Consider the following 24,666-nt stretch of genomic DNA (forward strand, 5'->3'; position numbering starts at 1 on the left):
TATCTCGATGTGTTACCAGTGCTGAATAAGTCGGCCATGACGGAATTGATATTATTTTCAACATGGCGCCTAGCCTAGTTAAGAATGTGTGTGTGTGAAAGTGCAGTGAAATTATGTTAATATTGATGGTTTTTAGAAATAAATTTAGTGCATAAGTGAAAAAAGTGTGCTTTAATGCAGCGGTTATCTTATAATGGCTTTGGATTTACGCTTGCATTCTCCAGCAGGCGCGGAACCCGTTGTTTATACATGGCCCCTCACATCAGGTCATGGCTCGGTAAGGAAAGCATTAGTAAAGAATTTGATTTTAATTTGCGGTGGTGTTTAGTTATATTACTATATAGCCCTGATTATAACGCAATATTAATAAGCATAGCTTAACCAGCAGCATAAATTTTATTTTGTAAATTGCCAATTATCTCAGTGTTGTCATAAACCTTCCTGACTATGCTCTTGTTAAGTAGTGTTATTGCAGACAATAATATAAACATAAAGAACAATTTTGTTTAGTTTTCTTTGACTCTAATATTTAGAAATCGACTTCTGAGTAATCATATCCTAATAAGCAAATAGATGATAACGGAATGTTGAACTGTTCAATGATCACATGGCTTCTATATTTCTTGAGTGTATTGACCTCGTGTTTTGTCAAGGTGTCGGCTTTTTTTAGCTATCTACACCCTACTATTACGTTTGTTTAAATTCGTCATAATGTATTTGCGTTATCACTTACTTTAAAAATTAACAAAATATTATTAATTTTAGAAAAGTTCTGTCATGTGATTGCTGCTATTAAAACCAGTTTGCAGTATTAGTGCTAAATAAAACCAGAAAATAAATGTGTAATTTATTATTATTTACTTTTCCTCAATACTGTTTATCAACATATAATTTGGGTTTTGTATATTTTGTCATTCCCACACCAACATAATAATTACTTTTACAACTACTTACATCTACAATAATGAATACTTTTGACTCCATATCTTTTTATCATCATAATTGTTTTAAAATTTACCTCTTTAGTTTGAGTTCTCTACTTCAGCCCAAAAATTCTGTTGCATATTTTTTTCTGTGCTAACAAATAAATCCTAGTATGAATCAAAGACAATACTTTGTTGTAGTGAAAGTTATACTCAATATATAAAAAATATAGTTTAAATATTAGTGTGGGTGCAGTGAGTTAGAACACTTTCTATATTTAAGTTCAATTAATTATTCACCTTTGCCTAAATATCATAATTTTATATAAGTCAACTAAAAACACTCATTTGTATATGTCTGATTAATAAAAGTGTTAGATTTTAGAGATTATCCTACATAATATTATTAATTACTTTAATAAAAAAAACTATTAGCTTTCATAATACATGGATTTGCTGTAGTATCATTTTTAATGGCTTTTCAAAGTGAGTTATTGTTCATATAACATGCTTAATTGAAGTGTGGAAAATACAATATATAATTTCTTACTTTCAAAGGTATGATCAGTGTTTTACATATTTCACACAATATGTTTTTTCTGTAGCAATCCAACTCAGAATGATGAATAACTATGTTTTGATCATGGAGACATGGCAGCTGAACAATTAAACTGTGTAACAGCAATTAATAATTTGGAATTCTTACAGGACAAGCACGATGGGGCCCTGGAGATAGTAGAAACAATAAGGTGAGTAACATTATTTATGTGCTTGATAATTATTATTTATTTAAATTTATAAGTTTTATTTAAAGCAATGCTAAAATACTAAAAACTTCTAAACAGTGATACAAAATTTGTTAAGCATTTTTCATTATACTCAAAGTGCTTAACAACATGTCTGAACCCTATGTCAGGTTTGGTTTGTTGTTTCGCCATTCATAATTTGCATAGTCAACTTAATAAAAAACAATTTATTCTAAATTTGACTCACCTACAAAATGTGTTTTTTTAACAATATTGTTATGATTTGTAAACGTGCTCTAATAATTACCGTATAATGTTGCGTGGATGTTTGGTTACGAAGGACGTCCGAGGTCGACTACCTTTACAATTGTTTTGATTAGATTGATAAGTACTTAAGTATTAACGACGTCAGTGTAGTTGCAGTGCTACTTTCGTCTTTTTCGTGATACAACTCGTCCTTTAAATTATTATTAAAATAGAATCGTACATCTTCATATTATGTAGTTTATCGTTACATAATACATCTTCATATTTTTGTAGATTTTATCTTTAGAATTTATGAGCTTTAGCCAAGTTACCTTTTTTGTAAACTTCCTATATATTATGAATTTATTTCTCTATTTATTTATAGATTTGTTTAAGATATTTTTTTGTATGAATTCAAGAAAAACGCAAATTTATAAAACTAAGTCTATATTTATTCTATATATTTGTACACGTGCTGATTGCACCTGCCACGGGCCGCGGGATTGACCTGTTCTCACCTGTAACGTGTACCAATATAGTCAATACAATTGCAGCTGACGATATTATTTTGATTAACAGAACATTTAAGGACCCGTGTGTCAATTACAATATAAATCTTTTAATAAAGATACTAAGGAAATAGGGTGCAAAATTATCATTATCCACAAACAATATTCCAAATATACTATGGTTTCGAAGTTTCAGTTTTTACTTTACTGTTAAACTTTTTATGTAATATGTAGTAGGAATTTGAATTGTTTATAATTTTATTGGCTTAATTTGAAATGTCAAGGACGCCAACTTGATCCATTGAAAACGTACAATGACCTATAATAATTTAATTTATTCATTACATTCTTGCGATCAATCAATCAAAGTACACTTTTGGAGTGGAGCATTATCGAATGCAGAATAAACTATAAAATATGAATTTGCAACATCTCGCGACACGCAATCTTCTCAATGTACAATACAAAGGAAACTGTTTCCGCACTGCACCGTTCCGTAAACGATGTCAAAATACAAGGGTATTTCTATTGAGAAGTATAAGAATTTTTTTTTATCCACGAACTATATTTTAGATATACTTTTAAGTTACGTAAACGTACGATTCAATCTAGAAAATCAGTAGGTAGCCGTAATATTTAGAAGTACTCGGTGAAATATTTTTATGTATAAAAAGAGAATAGCTCAAAGCGGGTCACCCGTTGCTACCGAGAGGTCGGCATAGCCCTGGCGACCTCTCGACATTCACTCACTCGCATTCAATGGCCTTGAAACCTGTCTCTGAACTTTCTTTTCTTTTTTTCTTACGTAATTTTAAAAACGTGTTCTTTACCAGTTACATTTTAATTATGAAGTTTAAATTATAGATATGCAGGGATATAAAGTAATTCTATATACGGATATTTACGTTGTGGGTTATATGTGAACTATATATAGACACATGGACTCTGTCTTTATTTTGAAAGTATTTATTGTACGTGAACTACTTAGTATTCTACAACATTTATAAATAATACAAAAACCTATTGTTATGTTTAACTTCCGCAAGCCAGGTATAATATCCATCTGTTGACTACTATTGTATATTTTATACGCCCGTTCACTGTTTTATGATAGAGCCTGCCTTGACCGTTAACCGTTGTATTGTATTCGTATTATCCCTTAATAAACATTTCGAAGGTTTTTTTAAGATGGGTTTATTACTTATAAACCTTTGTAGCAAAAGTTAAAAAGTAATAATGCCTATTATTACTTTTAAGTACAATTTAAGTACTATTTTTGTTAATGTTACATTTCTTATATAGGTGGGTATGCGACGACCTACCGGAGATGAAGGGTGCCTTGGAGAAGAACATCCTAAGCGACTACGACACCCACTCATACGAGAGTATGCGGGCACTATGCGATCGCTTCAACCGCGCTATAGACTCCGTTGTCGCCTTGGTAATTATAACATTATTTACAATGTACTCTTAAAATGCCTACAACAAATTTGTATATTGAGTACTTATACTGTAAGTAGTAGTATATGATTAAGATGTATTTATGCTCTAAAGTCCTTTGTTATCTTGTCTCGTATCTCTTGTGAACACAACAACGTATATCTGAAAGACACTAATTTCAAAATAGGATCATACGACACTGCTTAAATAGATACGCTTCAATTGTCTTTTTGCCTTTTCAATTATAAGCTTGTTGAATTTGATACATCGTACAAATCTGCTAAAATAATATATAGAACTCCATGATAAACACATTAATGTTCACAAATAGACTAACGCCCTATTTGATCGATCGATAATATGTTGAACTAGAGGTACAAGTTAGGCCGGTGCACTAAGGACATTTGACGACCCCTGTGGCATCGCGACCCCTTCCAGCATGTCACGTGGTCACAATGTAAACATGTTATCGAATCATGACATTGCATTTCTAATGCATTTATAACTAGTGTAATATGTGCATTATTACATATTTTATTATGGTCCTAATGGTAAAACTTTTAAATTAAATGAATATATCATATGCCGTTGATTTAGACAATGTCGCCCATGTGCTTAAGTGATTTATTTAAATTGTTAGTAGTAACATTTACGTATACATTGGATCATATTTTGCTTTTATACTAAAATAAATGAAAACTTTGTGATCAATATTATTTAAACAGTTTTTATCAGCAAAACATCGAGTTTGCAATTTCTATCTCAAAGTCAACCTCTATTAAAATAAAGAACAACGCTTATCGTTTATTATTTTTGCAAAACAATGGACTGTAAAAATAAACTATGTGACATTTTCTACCTAATTTGCTGATATAAATATATCGTAAAAACGTATTCAGTGTTACGATGTTGGCATGATTTCCAAGTGAAAACCGTTCAATGTCATAGCCTATTTATATGAAATAAACTTCCTGGATACCTGTTGATTTTGTACTAACATTTCTAACATGTCTCAGAAATGAAACGGAAAACCCAAAGCAGCCGAAAATAATGTGAATTTTACGCGATGGTGTCCCTAACCGGCCTAAACAATTTTATATGCAAAATCAAAGAATGAATGTGGGGCAGTGAGGGAAAAATAGCGGGGAGCGGGCGAGATCTGTGAGGGCCATGAGGGCCAAAATGGCGTCAGACAACGAGGACGCAACATAACGATCGATGGTTGTAGCCATAGCAGACGGCGCACGAGAGAAATCTATTATTAAACCATGCATTCTATTCGTTACGACGAACATAGAACTTGGTAACAATATCCAAATATAAACAGAAACGTCTTCGATGGAATTAGTTATTCGGGTTGCTACTTTGCTAATTACGCAACAAATCTTTTATAAGAATGTATCGTTTGGTTAATCTTTATCTAGTAATTAATTTCTATAACCACAATTTAGTGATTATATACAACTACAGCGGTTGTTTAATTGGATAAAATAACATAGCCCACCTATATTGATTCGAAAAGTGGTATCAATACTATATTGTATCGAATACCTCCCAATTCGTTTTCGATTTCCTATGATGTCATTAAAACTGATGACTACCTTGCATACTTAACACGTTCGTTCGTTACCTTGAGTCCGCCGTGTAGGAAGCTTAGTACGTATAACACGTATCAATTCCAGTCAAGCATTGGTTATATTCATCACAGTGTAACAAAATCATTACCGTGCATCGTCTTACGGTGCTCAGTTAAACTCGTGAAAGTCTTTGAATCACAGTCATCGACATTACCCGATCTTCAAGTTGATTGACCTCTGTAGCGGACGTCTCAACTCTCAACCAAAAGTTGATTGCCTTCGTACATTGTTTTAGGAGCAACCTTAAATTATCATAAATATTTATTTCTTTTCGGCAATCATAACATTTTTGAAGTATTTTCCAATAGGACTTTAATTGTATTTATATTTAAAATATTACAGATAATAGTTAAAAAAGGGTTCTAATCTAAAATGTAATGATTACCAAATTGAGATGTATTTTCAAGCTTTTGTTTTTAAAAATAAAATAACACCCCCGCATACTTGTCGGATCCCTGTTAGTAGAGTATAATAGCACGTAAACTACAATAACACCGAGCTTGTTGAATGCTAGACTATAATATTTTAAACATATATATAATCTATAAATAGTCAGATTCGTATTTATTTTAATCACAAAGAATTGTTATTCAAATGCGTATCGATTAAAATTTTGGTGCGGGGTCGCATAAGAGGGCAATGACCGTAATATTGAGCGAATGTCTCACGTAGTGTTTATAACCTTAGGCTTGTATAGATAAAATCAATTTTAACTTTATTTAATGAAATAAATACTATGAATCCAAAATCTTAAAAGGCGGCCCCCACGAATGTATAAAAAACATTATTTTATTGGTTATATGTTCATTGGTACATAGGTTAAGTAGTTCATATAGCTATGAATGACTTGCGTAATCAACGTAAACAAAGCAGGAGGCTAATGCAAACCTCGAGGCCGCAACGCCCACAAGTACAGGTTTACATGTCGGGTCTTTTGTATGTATAATCTATATACGTTAAATTGTTTATTAGTTGCATTATGCCCGTTAATAATAAGCGATGCTATTGTTAAAAAAAAAAACACTGCAATGCGTATGTATAATAAAAAGATAGGTTCCTTATACGGTTGACGTAACAAGCTGTTAGAATATTTACCTGTGTCCTATGTATTTCTATGCTACTGAGGAAACCAGGTTCGTTTGTACTTTTAACGAGTAGAATACTATAAGGTCTCATGTATTACTGACTCTCACACTATTGGTATCAACTTATAATAAGGCAGTTTAATTCAAGGTCAATCATACGTCCTATATTTAGGTCATATAAACTTATGAATGGCAAGATCTTATGAATGGATTTTAAATTGTGCCTGGCGGAATACGGGTTGCATATATATAAATGTGTGTAAACTAATATATATATATATATATATATATATATATAATTAAATGAAAATGCCTTTCGGAAATAGTGCTTTTAGGAGTAAATACCAGCGTTAGGTAAATTAGTTTGACAATCAATCCACGTAAGGTCTGTAACTTATTATATTATTGATAGCAAGATAGATTTTGTTAAGAAATAAATTATGTCCTATAATTGTAACCTCTAATTAATGTTTACAGGAGAAAGGTACTTCACTGCCTGCCCAGCGCCTAAACAAGTACCCGTCCAGAGGTTTGTTGAAACACATTCTGCAACAAACTTATAACCAAGCCGTTGCTGACCCAGAAAAGTTAAACCAATATGAGCCTTTTTCGCCCGAGGTAAGATTTATGATTCGACTTTTACTTTTTAGATTACACTTCATATATCACTGCAATGGGAACATATCCATAGGTCATCTATACATATGTTATTCTGTGAGAATTGAAAATTACAATGATGTAAAGGTGAAAAAATAAAGTGTATCTAAGTGTGTCTGTATATATTTATATCATTTGTATCTGTGATTAGTATTGTATGTCTTTTTACGCAATTCAAAATGATTCATAACCGATATTGTTTTCGTATCTTTCAGGTGTACGGTGAGACTTCTTTTGAGCTAGTATGTCAAATGATAGATCAAATAGATATCACAGCAGAAGATGTGTTCGTGGACTTGGGCTCGGGCGTCGGGCAAGTTGTATTACAGATGGCGGCTGCGACACCTTGTCGCATCTGTTTTGGTGTGGAGAAAGCGGAAGTGCCTAGTAAATATGCAGAGGTAGGCTTACATAACTAAACAAATAGTAGATGTATGTATGGAAAGTTGCATAGGAAATTTTCTAATTTGGTTTCTGTAATTTAAGAGTTTAATCCATATATTAAATTATCAATCGTATTTGCAAATAAATATTAATTCCTTTTTATATACAATATGATACTGCAGGAGATTTTATTAATATTTTTTTATTGTTAATATACCTAAGAAAATTTAACACTTTGATTTCAGAATATGGATTCGAATTTTAGAATGTGGATGAAATGGTACGGAAAAAAGTATGGAGAATATAAATTAATAAAAGGGGATTTTTTAATGGACGAACATAGAGAAAAGATAAATTCGGCGACCATAGTTTTTGTTAATAATTTTGCGTTCGGACCTCACGTCGACCACCAGTTAAAGGAGAGGTTCGCAGATTTAAAAGACGGCGCCAAAATCGTGTCTTCGAAGAGCTTCTGTCCACTTAACTTTAGGATAACAGACAGAAATCTCAGTGATATTGGGACCATCATGCATGTTAGTGAAATGTCGCCGCTGAAAGGTTCAGTCTCGTGGACGGGAAAGCCAGTATCTTACTATTTACATATAATAGATAGGACCAAATTAGAGAGATATTTTCAAAGACTGAAAAATCCGAAACTCAAGGTCAGCAAAAGGGTCTGTTTCCAATCGCATCTTTATTTATTGCTATATTTAATGCATGCCAAGTTTGCACAATAAAATCAGTTTGTGTGTTTGCTAATTACGAGGTCCGCACCCAAGAAAAACATGCTTAAAATTTCTTCTATTCGAGTATTTTGCTCGAAGTTTTTTCTATACAATAAAATTGGCGCTAATAAATATATATTGGGTATTTCAGTCTGTCGGGTGATGGGTGATTTGGTTTTATCCTATGACGTTAAGCATACAAAGAGATGAAGTGCAATTGCTTTTTCTGTTTATAGTAAACGATATAGATGTTACAATATTGACTATTTTGTAGGGTATACAAAATGGGTGTGAAGAGGGAGAAAGCAGTAAGAGGAATCTAAGTGCGCCTCCCACTAGACAATCGACGCCGGACTTGCTTAACGGAAATAGTAATCACAGTACGGGGTCCTTGCCTGAGAGGAGAAGGAAAGTTGCGCGGCCTAGACCGATTAGGTATGTTACAAGTGTTAAAAATTGTTCACTTCAGACGGCAAGTTAAAAGGAAAAAAATCAGTCGATAATGGTTTCGGGATTGGTAGAAATTAAACTATAATGTTACAAAATAATCAGGGCAGTCAATGTATGTATTTCTGTATGTTTCCCTGATAATACAAATTATCATACATACAAAAGTGTAATAGCCCATATTGGTGGGTTCCAGATGTTTAATTTATTTTAATTATCAAAGATTCGATAGACGATTTTGTTAAGAGTAGCTAAGTTCTAATTTTTTATGCTTAAACCATAATATAGAATAATTTTATATAACGTATAAGTAAATATTCACCAGAGGTGAAAACGGACGGACGCGTGCGCGCGCAGCAGTAGCAAAGCGTCGCCCGGCGAGACGCTCCAGTGATGAAAGCGATGAAGAGTCGAGCGGAACTGATGATGCTCCACCTGGGCCTGAACCCGCGCCCAGGGAATGGGGCGCTCCATGGGCCTCCTCATCCGATTCTAGTCAGTACACTCAAACACAACGTACACGAACACACCCAACATGTACCTTACAGTACATAATCAGTACTTGTTACTCTATATTGTAAACTCATATGGGGTAGATTTGAATTACGCGTTATTGTTAATATTATTTTCGAATTTCCAGTACTTTACACCATATTCTAGTAACTTAGTTATAAACAGTCACTAGGTGATCACGTTTTACAATGAGGAACAGAAAACGTTACGGTGCGTTTTATGGGGGGGGGGGGGGGTTGCATTCTTGAATCTCCAACACCGCCTTTATGTGCAATTATAAAAACTAAATAAACATTATTTTATAAATAAATTAGCTTAGGAAGTCTTCAATGGCACAGGAAATCGGTTTATTATATTATTATTTAATTATAATATACTATGGGACTTTAAATTTCGTTAATAATAAGGTATATTTTTTAAATACAAATTGTGTCACAGGATACCCGTTTAACACACTTCGATTTCATCGGATTAATTCAATCTGTTTAAGAGCCGTCCTTCTTTGTGGAATCATTTTGAACAGTTTGGATTTGAAAATTAGATAAGAGAATTCGATGTCTTTCATCATTGTATAGTTAAAGAGACTTAAATTCTGGTAACGAGATAACCACATCCATCCACTTGGCATCCTTTGTTTGACAGGTTTGTTTTAAAAGCTTTTAAACTGTAAGCTCTACCTGACGTAAAGTATTACGCTTTTATTACAATATAATTAGCGCTAACCAGCCTTTTGATTTATTGCATGATTAATGAAGACTATCTTTCCTGTCCTATTAGTCTCACTTGGGTTTTTTATATCAATAGATACGATTCTTAGATTTTCTTTAGGCAGTAGTAATATTAGCTCATATCCGATATTTATGTCAATACGATATTGTTAGAATCTATAATATTGTCAACTCGAAGATTTTCTATACAAGTTGTATGGAAAATGTTCGAGTTGACGATAGGCGTTCTACGTCAGCGCCTACGTACGAGTAAGTGCTGCTGTTTCGTTTCAAATACGCCGAAGAGCTGCTCAACTTCCATACACAAAGTTTGTTGTGTTTCTATTCTATTAGGTTAACTATTGATTTTACATTTTTTCAAACTTTTAGTGAGTTATTTAGGTTTAACACTGATCTTTTGTTTTTATTAAAAAAAAATATTCGATTTGTAGTTACTGCAATTGGTATTTTGAATACTCAACCCAGGTGATAATGAATAATACTCCACGTTCCGCTTATCTAGCTTGTCACGCATTTATATTGAATAAAGTTTAATGACCAAATAAACAAACAAGAAAAACTTAAAGTCCAACCATATTATTTTTAATCATTCATTTATGTTGAATAAAATGTCGTACAATGGCTTTTAGATATAGATTTTTCTGTTAATTGTTGGCGTACATTAAGTACTTTTGCATGTTTAGAATTAATGTTATTGTACCTACATTGAAGTTTCTTTGATTCCTACAATTTGAATCGAAGGCAATGAAGTCTATTTAAAATCTATCAACTGACTAGCAATACATTTTTTTTTATAAATGAGTTATTGATTTAATTTGACAACATACTCAATGTATGGTTTGTTGTAAGACTCATTTGTAAAATGTCTTTCGCCCTATTCCTCTTTGGACATTTGCATAAGCAAACCGAAACTTAAGTACAATTTTTAAATCTAGGAATTGGGCGATCGCTTAAGGCAAAGGGAATAGACTGTCTTAACGGTATATGTAATGTGAAAATGTATTAAAAATGTGACTGTAATGTCACAAAATAATATTTAGTTTTTGTGTAACATGTATCTGAGGGAAGTGAGCTTTTACTTAAAGCTTTATGCACTTAAATACGCGTTGCACAATTCATTTGCAGTCTATTCCCTGCATCTCAAATGGGCTTTTGTAATCGCAATTGGTGTGTAGATCGCCGGGGGCGCAGCACAAAGCGGAGTGCCAGTGCTGGCGGGGCTCGGAGACGCGCGGCCAGAGCCAAGCGACGCAGGGGTGCGAGGCCTAATATAGCAGGACTGGATTTATTGCATTCCACCACGCTGGCTTCCACCATACATAACGGCGCGGTGAGTGAATAAAAAAAAATAAAAAAACCTTGTTTGCATGGCTTATACTATGCTACTTCTAGCTTCTTTAGCGTAAGGTAATTAGCTTAGGCATAAACATACCTTTAAGACAAAAGTCAATATTGTTACACCACCACCCTTAACCTAACCTAATACTATTTCCGTGTACACAAAAACATGTTTATAGTATACAAACAAATTATGATTTTATCCTACAGGTGACGACAGCGCCACCGGGCTGCGTAGAGCAACGTTTATCAGCGTTGGGGGTATCCTTACAATCGCCTGAACGATTACATTCAGAACTAGAGATTCCACGTTCACCGCACACACCATACAGTTTACAACTGTTGCTCGATATGTTCAGAGACCAGTATTTAGGATTTATCGCGCAATTGAACACACCGCAATACGCCCACGATATCAGACAGCAGATTGATAAGGAGAAGGTATGTTGACAAGCTGAGATTTTGTAATTTAGATTTTATTGTATATTTTATATAATTTTCCTCTTGAAAATCGGTTTTAAGTTTGACGGTTTACAATATGGTGTTCAAATTTCTTTATCTTTTTCTTTTAGACATAATTTAATTTTTTATCTATGAAGCAATTTAAGACCTTTAATTATAACTTGTATTATAACTAATATTTCTCTATCTTGTTTTTGTAATGTATGAGTTATCTTAAGTGAGTAAGTTATTAGCAATTTAAGTTTCTGTTGCAACACTTGTCTACACACTTGTAGTAAACACACTACTTACTTCTAGTTATTGAATAGTTTTTAGTTAATATTTTTGGTAAAAAGTCGAATCGAAACATCAGTTAATTTTTAAAGCTATCATAAATAATTAAACTAAATAAAATTGTTCATGTTGTAATGTAACATTTCAGGAAAGAAACCAAAAATTAAAATCAAGAGCCTCTCAGTTAGATAAACAAATAAGTGTGCTAATAAGTGACAGTGTAGCGCTCTTAAAGGCTAGGATGAGTGAACTGGGTATTCATGCCAACAACACCGTGGACTTGTTGGCGAAGGCAAAGGAAATCGTTGGAAGACATAAGGAGCTTCAGAGTAAAGCTAGTAAATTACAAGCGCAGGTCAGTATATTTGGGACAATCTATTAATCAATTGTATTGAATAAAATTATAACTTGTAACGCTAAAGAATCCATAGAATTGTCTTTGGTTAACATAACTTTTACACTTTGAAAGAAAACAAATTTTTAACCGGATTAAAGCTATTTGTATTATTATAAACTTATAATTATTAACATAAATTTAAATTTTTAGAGTAGAGTAGGTTCCATAGAGTTATTTAACCGAACTCTATACGTCCAGTTGTTATTATATAATTTTAATTGGAGCAAATGGTTTCAGTTTTTTTATTATATCATTTCATAGCTTATAGGGTTAGCCATACCTTCGAAACTGTTATAGTAGTATGCTACATAATCGATCACTCACATACTCACAGATAAAATATGACTCTGAAAAATACAGATTACATCAATGTTGTATTTCAATAACAATTAAGTTAAGACGACATATAGGGAGACACATTACAAAAAAAATATTGTACTAGTATATCTGGGGGCTTAGACAAGATGCCTTAACAGTAGTGTATGGAGAAAGTAGAAAACTTAATTTGTATGAAAATGATAATTCGTGTCGACAAAGTCATCTTGACTCGACCCAAACAATTGTACTAGTATATCAGATATTATACAGTTAAATACGTATAACAAATACTTTCAGGTATCAAATATAGAAGTGGAACAGGCAATGCTCGTGAAACAAAGGACTTTTGAAATAACTGAAAAATATCGGCAGCTGGGCCACATCCCGCCAGATGTAGAAATAACTCAAAGCATAGCACACGACTGCATATTAAAGGAGATATCGGCGACTCTAGCGCATAGGAAGAGACTTCACGCACAAGTTGGACATCTTCAGAACGAAATAATTCAGATGGAGAAAGCAAGCGAGCAACAGAAAGCAACACCGAGCGTTCCCGTTGCTACCGTTAAGCCTCATACAGTCAATTCTAAACCTAGAAAGTCTAGGGATCACAGGTCGAGGTCTCAAGACTGGCCCGATGTGCCTGATGTTGGCAAGATTGAAGAACAAAATCCAGAAATTCTAGCTCAGAAAATACTGGAGACAGGTCGACAGATTGAAGCCGGCAAGATCACAAAACCTAACGTTATAGTTAATGGGTACCTTAAGGATCCAGATAGACATGTGGATCATAGGTAAGTCTTCTTTTCTTTAGTTTTAAAATTAATTTATTTTTGTAAGTACGATAATTCCAGAGTCAGTTTAAATATACTTCATAAAGTTTCAACATTAGTCATCATCATGAATCAAATCTTCTGGTGGTTACATATAATCGTGATATAATAATAATAAATGGCGCTACAACCCTTATAGGTCTGGGCCTCAGATTTCTGTATCTGTTTCATGATCATTTGTTAATCAAATAGGCAAGTAGGTGATCAGCCTTCTGTGCCTGACGCACGCTGTCGAGTTTTTGTGTCTAAGGCAAGATGGTTTCCTCACGATGTTTTCCTTCACCGTTCGAGCGAATGTTAAATGCGCATATAGAAAGAAAGTCCATTGGTGCACGGCATGGGATCGATACTACGACCACAGGGATGAGAATCGCACGCTGAAGCCACTAGGCCAACACTTCTCATAATCGTGATGTGTCTGATTATAAAAATGGACTAAACCACGCTTGCCATATTTTTCACGTTTATAACATTAAAAATAACATCACAAAGGAATCACAATAATTGACTGATTACAAAAATTTGACAAATAAGACGTAAATAGAAGATGGTGTAATAAATCATATCTATTTATTTATATACAGACAAAAGGCGGCAGTCCAAATCCATCGCGCGCACGTACCGGCGCGTCCGGCCGTGCCATTGGCCCGTTCGCCTGTCAAATCTCAGAAGCCGCTGAACGTGGTCGCCAAAGTCCAAGAATCACCGAAGGTCATCAATTTCGAAGACCGTCTGAAGAGCATCATCACCTCTGTGCTTAATGAAGACCAGGAACAGCGGAAAGCGTCGCGACTTGAGGTAATACTTTGTCTCGGCTTCTCTTGTCTTTTAGTACTTTCTTATGCATTTATTCCTACAAAATTGAATGTTTGAACCTCGCTCCACTTTTGTCCATCAAGAATAATTAAGGACTTTTATATATGTAATTGTGTTTGATGGGTGTAAAAACATTTACAATGCCATTTCAAATATTTTATGTTGTGACTATGTCGTGTAAATTAACAGCACTCATTACCAATATATATAACTATTTATTGTATTTATAAGGGAATAAAAATATATTATTTCTGCAGCCAAGGCAACCCACTCCAAATCACACGTTCAACAATGGCTACGTGAGACCAAACGCGCCCCATCAGGGCTATGTACGGCCGCAAACTGGAAACGCCGTCCAACCGTACGCCCGCCCCATTCGGGATTTACGTGACCCTCGCGATTTACGTGACCCACGGGAAATGCGTGACCCAAGAGAAATGCGTGACCCTAGGGAACTGCGTGACCCACGGGAGCTACGTGACCCAAGAGACTTGCGTGACCCACGTGATATGAGGGATGTAAGGAGAGAGCGATACGGATATGAGCACCGTGAGCCGAGGCCGTCGCATGCGCATCACGAGCCCAGACCGCCTGATATTAGGAATCATCACCCCGGTCAACCAGATTATACACAGGTAATAAATTTAAAATTGATTCGAGCTGTGTTGGAATAGTGGCTTGAGCATGCGACTCATCTTCTATGTGCTCATTTAATATTCGCTCGAACGGTGAAGGAAAAAATTACCAGAAAACCGACAGGCCTTAAACCCAAAAAGTCAATGGAGTGTGTCAGGCACAGGAGGCTGATCCCCTACTTACCTATTAGATTAACAAATTATCATTAAAGAGACACAGAAATCCATGAGGCCCAAACCTAAAAAGGTTGTAGTGCCTGATTTATATTTCATTTCAATACATTTTAGTAATATGTTGAGAATATTATCAAAAATTGGTTTTTGAAACCTGAACTATTGAAATACATATTTCATATTGTTCTTCTATACAATAAGAGTACAAGGTCAGTAAATAATTTTATTTAAAGGCTCTATTAGTAAAATTTATGTACATATTATTTTACAGGTGTCCCCAGCAAAACTAGCCCTCCGTCGTCACTTATCACAAGAGCGCGTGTCAGGTGGTGCACGTACTATCGGAGACCTGGTTAACGGAGAGATCGAGCGAACGCTGGAAATCTCCAACCAGAGCATCATCAACGCAGCTGTGCATATGAGTGCCCGGTACCATGAGCCACCTCAAACGCAGACGCATCAGCCGTTAGAAGGTAGTTTTTATTACAGATATTCGATTATGGCTCACTAAGTGATATTTTTAACACTACTGCATTTGAAAAATGCATTCGATATTGTTTTAAAGACGTGTATAATGCTATTTAACTAGACTTCGTCGCTTTTATTATTAAATGCTGTAAAGAAAAGAATTCTCGCGCGGCCCGAATTAATCCTGTGTACGAAAACGCACGATAAGCTTTTTTTATCTTGTTCAAATATGGATTTATGGATTAATAAAGCTTTGTATTTTTTTACGATTATTTAAAGGATCGTAATCCTTGGGATTTATTAGCCTTAACCTGGAGTCAAACAATTTGTATGACTCTCTCTAACCTGACGGTCTACGCACTTGCCTTGCGAACTGGTAGTAAATGTAAATTTAGAATCAATTTTTTTTTGTTCACGTTCATTAGTATACTTGGTGAATATATTTATTGTATATAGTTTGAGTTTATATAAATAAATTAACCTAATTTTACTTCATGAACTTCCTTTAGGAATTTTTTTCCTAAGATATGATATAAGGACTGTCTAGTGTCCACCTCGGGAGTGAACACTTGGGTAGGAATTCTTTATTCTGGATGGAAAAATATTATTGCCTTAAAAATAGTCGTTTGCTCCCTTGGGTCGTTCAAGTATTACGTAAGCAGATTTAATGTAATTCATTACTATACTGTAGTGCTTATGTAGCACTTGAACGTACCCCTTAGCTAACGAGCGACTTGTATCTATATTTATGTACAATATCTCCAGGGCTCGCAGCATGTTTACAAGCGCGTGTCCTAGCGTCCGAGTACTGGCGGGGTCGCCAAGGCTCAAACCCCGCGGCTTCAGGGGAGGCCGAAGACGCATCACGGCGAAGGACTCCTACGCTTGACCCCCACTCAAATACATCCACGCCGCTGGTTGATGAGATTCCCGATCGGCCCCCAGGTGATAATAGCAATTAATCAGATAATCCATGCCTCCATGTGCAAGCAATCCCAATTTGTATACAAAAGAAGGAATTTCTTAGAAAGTTCATATGCATTATTCTGACAGTCGAGTTTAAAGAACGTACATTGAGAATGTCCATGGGCGGCGGTATCACTTAACATCAGATGAGCCAGCCCGTTTGCTCCCTGTTTTATAAAAAAAAAAGAACGTACAGACTGCTGCAGCAGCTAATGTTTGCAACTTAAAAAGTACTTTATTACTCAATTGTTGTGGGTGAGTGGGTGTAATGCTATGTTGAGTGTGTAATTGTATGGAAGACAAGCTAAAACAACAAGAGCCATTTGTTTTTGACGCTTTAGGGAATTCGTCGTTAAATCGAGGGACGTTACATGGCGTTTACACTGTATTTCTAATTTATTTATTTTATTTATTTATTGTATAAGTGTTCTTAATATAAAGGAAGTTGATGTGGCGGAAACACAAACTGGGCACAGTTTTTCTATCCACCAGGACGTCGAACATAATTAAATCATTAACACACATATATATATATACTAAGGCCAGTGACATATAAACTGTAAATTTATAACAATCAAACCATTCAAACGATTTAAAATTGCACGTAAAACGTCATAAACAAATTATTTTGGAAATAAATATATAATCAATTCAGTAGTTTTAAGGGTTATTAATTACAAACATCCAAGTGCTTCTCTTTTCTAATATTAGGAATCCATAACATTTAGGCCATGTGTACATAGACCAATTGATTTTAGAAGGCGAGGGCGGTGAGGAAGTCGAGGAGAGCAAATGGCAGGATCGTATCGCGTTCAGGTTTGACCAGATCATATCATTCGCGTCCACCGCTATGGAGGACAAACACCGGAGGTCGGACGAGGCATGTAACACGTCGCCAGACTCGGGGATAGGCCACGGCGAGGCCGCCCGCCCCACGGCTAACGAGTTGCCCGCCCAAGCCGTCCAGCCGCCCGCCCCCGCTCCCACACCGAGCAGTGATCCAGTGATCACTGAGGTATTTTCGAATGATTAGCTATTTAGCATAGTTATATAAAAATCGATGCTTTAAAGCTTGTCTTAACTACTTACGAGTCGTATTTAAGATATAGAAACGACCCAAATAACAAATGACAATTTTACTTATACTTGGAAATACTACGATTGATCTATGTATAATATATAAAATTTTATATTAATCGTGTCAATTTAACAGATTCGAATTATCAAATAGACCAATTTCATAAGTTTGTGAAATATCGTTAAAAACTAATTTTCGATATTATCGTCAAAAATTCTACTATTTTCTAATCTTCATAATTTTGGTAACATTTCCTTATGATGAAATCTAATCTCTCCCTTATAACACGGTACCACCTACTCTTATAATGCAATATCATATCACCATTTCAGTCAGTCGTAAACCACGAATATTTCGCCATATAACGCAGGGATTTCACACGTTATATTTCTGTACTGTGACATTTGTAATGAGTTGTCCGCACATATTTCGTACATAACATAGTTTTTTTGCTAATATTCTATATAAAGTCCCTTTAACGATAAAATTAAAATGTGAATCATTTGTACATAACGCATTTACAAGAGTGCTCCTACGACACATTTCCTATAACGCGAAACCAACTAGAAGGATTACTGAAGTCCAGGTTTTCATTGGTTATTCTATCGTATGTTAGCTTTGTGTTCATGTAGCTCTATGTTAATTTTAATCATAATTATATTATACAATTGTGAATTGCTTTGTCTTAAACAATGTTTCGTTAAATGTAAATAATTTTATGTAAAATTTGCGATAGGTAAACGCCGAGAGCGCCCCCGGAGAAAGCAACGCGCCGAACGAAGCGCGTTCCCCTTCGCCGCCCACGCACCACTTCAAGAAACGCTTCTTCCGTCGGTCGCGGTGGGGTGCTTGGGGGGCGGCGGAGGGGGCTCCGGCCACGCCCCCTCCGGCGCTCGACTGGGAGAGGCCGCCCATGTGACGCTCGAGCATCTAGCGCCCGAGACTTCGACCGCGCATCGCCTCATAGCCCCCTCTCAGGTGACGGAGTAGCCCCGTAACCACTCTAGAGCCCGGGCGATCCGGATCAGATCGGATTACCCCTCGGACAATCAGCGCCAATGTTCAATTACGTTTTCTTGGATATGCCAGAGAACGCCGCTTATACCGCGTCCTTTCTAACACATTGATTTACCAAAAAATATTTTTCCTTTTGCGTTGACGCAAATTGAACTACGGTGTATAGCACTAGTGTAAACTCGCGTTAAACAGATCGAAATAAGAACACTGCCGTTCGGAAAGTCGCGTTTGCGATATGTTGACTTACGATTTTATTTGTTATTATTTTCGAATATATATTGTAATTATGTATATTATTGAGTTTATTTTACGTTTAAGAAATGTAATTATTTAGTGTTAGTTTATATCGTCGTATTCCGGAACGTAGCGAACGATCGCGCGGCGAAATGTATTTCATGTGTTCATTTAGCTCTTAGAATTCGAAATACACAATTCGGTGACTGCTAACGGTTCGTTTTTACTCCGGTTTTGATGGATGTTTGTTGTTTTTCTTTTCGTTTTCGATGTTACGGTGAGTTCTGAATAATGTGAATCATTTCTTTGAGGGTGTCTTAAATTAGAGAATTATATCGTTAACGTTGTAAATACTACTGGTAGAATACTATAGGACGAATAAGCGGTTAGAATAATTCAGTTAGAAATATATTGTTCGCTTTAATCAAGCTCCATATACTGCCGTTAAAGCCGCTGCCTTATGGTACATGAAATCGTGATATTTTTAAATAACAGGAACAAAGTCTAATTAGACACGAAGCGAAAATGAATTTTAAATCTTTTGTTGGGATTTTTTTATAATTAAATGTATCCATTACATATATTCCATCTCGTACATAATTTATTATTTTTCGACTAAGAACGCTCTTAAATTTTTAAAAGTGATGTATTATAAATAAATTGATAAATTACAAGATTGAATATATGTAATGGTACTTATTATATTCATACTTTTAATTAGTCAAAATTGCAGGCGCAATGTCTAAATCGTGCCAAACTGTATGTCTCTCGAGTTTTATCACGTTGGATAAATTCTCGTTGTTAATGAGTTACAGACATGTATATCACTGTTATTTAGTATTATAGCAGTGATTTTCACTGTTATTGGCACGGTATTGCAATAGCCTTATTAATAGTTCCTTCAATCCGAATGCTAGGGACACTGCACACGTTCAATTGTATATAGAGATGCATTTCTTTTATCGTGAAATGCATTTTAGTCAAGTAGTTGTCGCTAGGAACAGGGTCGACTTCGGTCGAAATAACGTTTTCAAGTTTTTATATTACATGCATGATGTACCGAGTGTAAATTGTTACTATCGCTCAGAAAAGTATCCGCCTTTTAGGTGTAAGGCTTACCTTTATTAAGGTCATGGATTTCTTAGACATTTTATGTAATAATTCGAAAATCATGTAGTTATATTATCTGTTAAATTTATAGGTTTCTATTGTTTCAAAGTGTTTCTTTATGAGACTTAGTAATTCGCACTTAATGTCTTTTACGATGGCCTTTAAACAAAATTTTATGTAATGTATCAATAATTTTATTTATAAAATTAATACATTTGTTGTAAATTGTTGGAAGCTCATGGGTTTAACGGGATTTTTCAGCATAATACATATAGTTTGGTTTATATTTGTTTCATTACATTTATTTACTATCGATTCGGAGATATAAAATATTTTAAATACACTTTGTAATTATTATCCTTTGTCATTGCAACAGTTATTTTAGGAAAGATTTATGAAGACTAATTCAGGCTTATTGAATTCAAAATAGATATAGACACTTTATAAAAATGATACAATAGAAGACTTGTAGAAGTTGATAATTCTTAAAGTGGACCATTGTATGGAATGGGTATACACCGTTGTCTTATATACATTGAATTTAAATTGTCGTTCGCTAGTTTAGTAATTGCAGTAAAAATAGTGATCATTTTAGCAAGTGATATTTAAATTATATATTTATCATTCTCATAATGCACTTCACTATCATTAAGATAAGGGTTTTGTCATAAATTGATTGTGAAAGTGTAAAACGCTCTTAAATAAAAAGGTGGAGATTAATGTATAAAGAAAGAGTTATATATAGTATAATGCTTATTATACACTAATGGCAATATATAAAATTAAAATAATGCCGTTGGTGTATCATAAACATTGGAGTGCACTGGCTTGATTGTGCCTGAAACTCAACAATGCCGCTCCAAACCTCAAAATTACTTATGTATTCGTGTTAGATACTTGTAATGTAAGTAAAATCGGTTCGGAAGTACCAGTGTGGTAGCGTTATATTGGCGTTCAATATAGCTTGGCCCACGACTCGAAGAGTGATTGCATTATTCAGTTTTGACTAACTTTTATTTTAATTGGGGAAAATGAGCTAATCAGTGTGACGTTAGTGTCTAAAATAGTACAAATGAGAAGACTTATTGTCGTAAGACTCGGACTATTCATCAATTGCAAAAGCTAGGTTTGAGATGTATCCCTGTGTACTAGTTTTATTTTGTACTAAAAGTTAAAATAAATAAGTAATTAAAAGTTGTTTTATTTTATTTTTAAAATCATGACGTAATTTGCGACGAAATTGCGTGACGTAATACTTGAACGCTCCCTTATGCATTCGATTAAAAATTTGATGCTGCTATACAAATGCTTGATAAAATCTTTGGTATGTATAAGGGTAGTATATTTTGAAAAAGTGTAAATATTCTTATTTAAATCCACAAACATGTGACATGAGAGACATGTTCACCATGCTGTTCAAATAGTAATAGTCCTAAACACAATTTGTAGTTTGCCACCATTGGATTTGAATATTATTTATTTTTCTTACCTATGCCGAGACATATGGTATTGTATTTATTATGTAGAGGTAGTAAATGTGTTCTAGTTTAAGTGAAGGAGATAAACGAAACAAACATATCGAGTTTTGCAACCTTGTGTTGTATGTATTTCGTAAATAGTTTCACAAGAAGTTTTTGTCAGCCTTTTACAAAAGTTACAGTCTAATTTCTGAATCAAGAATTTAGTCATAGAAGAAATAAGTAAAAAAAAGAGCAATCTTGTCTAGGATGTAAACGACATGCTTGAGTATTATTTCCGTTTGCTTAAAAAAATTTTTTAGCAAAGAATAGAGTGCACATTGAAGTGCGTCAAACTTTCTGAAAAGTGAGAATAATATGAATGATTCTCATTTGATCCTACTAAATTTTGGAGTCGATAAGTAAGACTACACTAAAATGATGTTCTATATAAATCGCTTCTCGACAGGCGTGACCCCCCCAGTAACAAATGAATTTGTGTGTTTTGTATTGGGCAAGTGACAAAGCGTGAGAAAAGTGACTTTGTCCGAATCCAGAACCGTTAGTCTAATAATACCGTTTGACAAGTGACAAATAATATATAAAAAATAATTTTGAAAACAATCACTGATTTTATTTAATAAAAAATATTATTAATTAATAATTATTCTCCTAAAATATGTTTGTAAGCATTTAGCATCAAGTTATTTCTGTTATCAATCAATTTATAGCATTAAAAACATTCAAAATTTTCACATTTCAGTGTCTTTATTATATTATTTAAACCATATATGGCTTTTAAATAAAATTATTACAGAAACAACGCTCTTAAGTTTATTGAATAATGTAATAACGTCATAATTTGATTAGTCTGCCGAGCTGACCAATTACTAGTCACTACTCATCAGTAAATGAACACATTCCGTTGCAGGTGTTAATTATGAATTAAAGCTGTTTTGAATATCAAATAAAACTCTTATACAATGAAATGTAATATTCGAGAGCTGTCTCTTTTAAGTGACAGACCTTGTGTTATGGAAGGAAGACTAAATTATAAAAAAGTAACAGGCAATTACCGAAATCAGACAGGTATGTTTATTAAGAGATGTAAAATAACTGAAGAAATTTCATTTCTTTAGATTTCACTTAAATATATTTTTTATTACTTTATATTTTTTAGTTTTCAAAGAACGGTGGTTTAGATTAATAAATAATTACTTATTTTATTTCAAAATAAGTGAAATGGGGAAATTTGACACCAAACAGCCAGCTGGTGTATTTGTTATGGAAAATTCTTCAGTACAAATGGAACATGGACACCATATTTCTTTTTCTTTCTCTATTTCCTTTATGTGAGTTGTTATTAGAATATTTCTTTTACTATATTATACAGTTCTCTAACCAATTCATTTTTTATTGGCAATAATTTAAACACATTGACATATACTTAAGTAACTATTTGAAATAATTCATTAATTTAAACATGGTTAAGTAAACTTTATCTAATTTATTTAGAGATGAACCTGAAAAACGGCATATATTTGCTGCTCGAAGTGAAGATAATGTGGTACAGTGGGTTTTGAAGCTAAGACAGTGTTCATATGAGTACTTAAGAAACCAATTGCATGCCCTTCAGTCTAAGATATACTCCATTACTGGCAAAGTAAGTATTGACTTTTGTTTTAAGTTTATAAAGTCTTAATGTGAGTACTACTAAAAATTTAAACTAATATTTTTCAGGACCCATTGTTGCTGGTACCACGTAATGATGGTGCATGTTTGTGGGCACCATCTATACCCTTTTCAACAGCTCCAGCATGCACAGTCAACACAAGCTCATTCAGCTGTCACCTCCATACCAATGGAGCTTTTACACTTGAGAGAAGCAAGTCAGATGTTCAAGCTCACAAACACTTGAGGTCAGAATATCAGAACACAACTACATTTTACACTGATAGCATAAGGAAGGAAGAAAACCAAAGCTATTCATTGGAAAAAAGTAAGACATCAGTCTTAACAGCTAGTTTGAATCCCATAGATATATCAATTTTTGACAATAGACCCTTATATTCAAGAGCTGCTCCTAGCCCACCTGTACGAACAAAGTTGTCACCAAACAACAAACGTGTTGAAGCAAGTAAAGACTTCAAAATGTTTGCAGAGCAAGGAAAGACTTTAGCCCAAAGTAGCATTTTAGATCCTGCTCCAATTCCTCCTAGGAGAAAAATATTACCTAAACAATCTAATACGAATTCAGAAAGCAATACAAATAACAACAGTAGAGACTCCTTAGATGTATCAAATGAAGATTTAATTAAATTTTGATTGTCTTTAAAGTTTACAATGACGTTCAAAATGAATTCACCAGCCTAATTTTTTTTTACTTTGATCACCCACCAAGTATTATAATTTAATCTTCACTAACAACAAACAGTAACTTTAATGATAAATATGTACATTTTATGAAATTCTAAGTGTAAAAGGTACTGCTACATTATTATTCTCTTATAGTTGTAGGTAATAGGATGCATTGCTTTAAAACTACTAGTCAAGAGTAAAGTTAATCTCAGTGACTTTTATATGCTTTTTGTATGTTTATAGTATGGAATGAGCATTAGATCTAGGATTTGTAAATGTAGGTTTTCATTGGTTTTCAATAGTTAATTGGTGCCAAAAGTAGTTGTCAATTGTTTTCTTTTACTACCCCACATCACATATGTATTGAGGTCTCATGCATGGATGCATCTCATACATATAAAATACAGTGTATTTATAATCTATTATGTGTAAATTTATGGTTATTAGCTCCCATGTAAAACAGACCAATTCGGATATACATTTTCTTTTTTGCTATTAAGCTGTGTTTAAATGTTGCTAATTTTATTCACTCCCATATTGAGTAATTATTAATACATATTATATTTATCCTAGAGTAGTTGTGAATATATTTTTTTATTCAGTAGCAAATATAACATGACAAACTTAGAATGTTAATAAATATTTTAAAGTAAATATCTTGTTTTTTTTTAGGTAAAGCATCTTCTATTGTA

The 24,666-nt window shown here is 34.0% G+C and overlaps 2 protein-coding genes across 4 annotated transcripts; both read left to right on the top strand.

The window, feature by feature from the left end:
- Positions 1-72: 72 nt before the first annotated feature.
- On the top strand, positions 73-21,347 carry LOC123715877 (histone-lysine N-methyltransferase, H3 lysine-79 specific). Of its 3 annotated transcripts, none has more exons than XM_045671214.1 (18): positions 73-277; positions 1,632-1,672; positions 3,727-3,865; positions 7,064-7,204; positions 7,459-7,644; positions 7,873-8,301; positions 8,627-8,787; positions 9,125-9,294; positions 11,216-11,370; positions 11,589-11,819; positions 12,262-12,468; positions 13,126-13,622; positions 14,246-14,459; positions 14,735-15,112; positions 15,558-15,759; positions 16,520-16,699; positions 17,479-17,735; positions 18,535-21,347. In XM_045671214.1, exons 1-18 carry the CDS (start codon positions 194-196, stop codon positions 18,715-18,717), a joined length of 3,855 nt encoding a protein of 1,284 aa, XP_045527170.1. In that variant the 5' UTR covers positions 73-193; the 3' UTR covers positions 18,718-21,347. The 3 variants fall into 3 exon arrangements, with proteins under 3 accessions (XP_045527170.1, XP_045527171.1, XP_045527172.1); XM_045671215.1 differs by having other exon boundaries at positions 17,482-17,735; XM_045671216.1 differs by having other exon boundaries at positions 7,873-8,289.
- Positions 21,348-22,288: 941 nt separating this feature from the next.
- On the top strand, positions 22,289-24,573 carry LOC123716307. Its single transcript, XM_045671981.1, has 5 exons — positions 22,289-22,301; positions 22,548-22,705; positions 22,797-22,968; positions 23,132-23,279; positions 23,357-24,573. The coding sequence occupies exons 2-5, from the start codon at positions 22,600-22,602 to the stop codon at positions 23,939-23,941; spliced, it is 1,011 nt and encodes a 336-aa protein (XP_045527937.1). The 5' UTR covers positions 22,289-22,301; positions 22,548-22,599; the 3' UTR covers positions 23,942-24,573.
- The last annotated feature ends 93 nt before the right edge of the window (positions 24,574-24,666 follow it).

Source organism: Pieris brassicae, chromosome 11 (assembly GCF_905147105.1).
Source record: "Pieris brassicae chromosome 11, ilPieBrab1.1, whole genome shotgun sequence".
Classification (NCBI taxonomy): Eukaryota; Metazoa; Arthropoda; class Insecta; order Lepidoptera; family Pieridae; genus Pieris; species Pieris brassicae.

What these genes read in the sequence shown, in the direction of transcription:
- LOC123716307 (XM_045671981.1), top strand. Translation starts at nt 22,600, where the DNA reads ATGAAATGTAATATTCGAGAGCTGTCTCTTTTAAGTGACAGACCTTGT. An exon ending in CAATTACCGAAATCAGACAG is followed by an intron (nt 22,706 to 22,796) that starts GTATGTTTATTA and finishes TATATTTTTTAG; the next exon opens with TTTTCAAAGAACGGTGGTTT. An exon ending in TCTTTCTCTATTTCCTTTAT is followed by an intron (nt 22,969 to 23,131) that starts GTGAGTTGTTAT and finishes TAATTTATTTAG; the next exon opens with AGATGAACCTGAAAAACGGC.
- LOC123715877 (XM_045671214.1), top strand. Translation starts at nt 194, where the DNA reads ATGGCTTTGGATTTACGCTTGCATTCTCCAGCAGGCGCGGAACCCGTT. An exon ending in TCACATCAGGTCATGGCTCG is followed by an intron (nt 278 to 1,631) that starts GTAAGGAAAGCA and finishes GAATTCTTACAG; the next exon opens with GACAAGCACGATGGGGCCCT. An exon ending in GGCCTCCTCATCCGATTCTA is followed by an intron (nt 9,295 to 11,215) that starts GTCAGTACACTC and finishes ATTGGTGTGTAG; the next exon opens with ATCGCCGGGGGCGCAGCACA.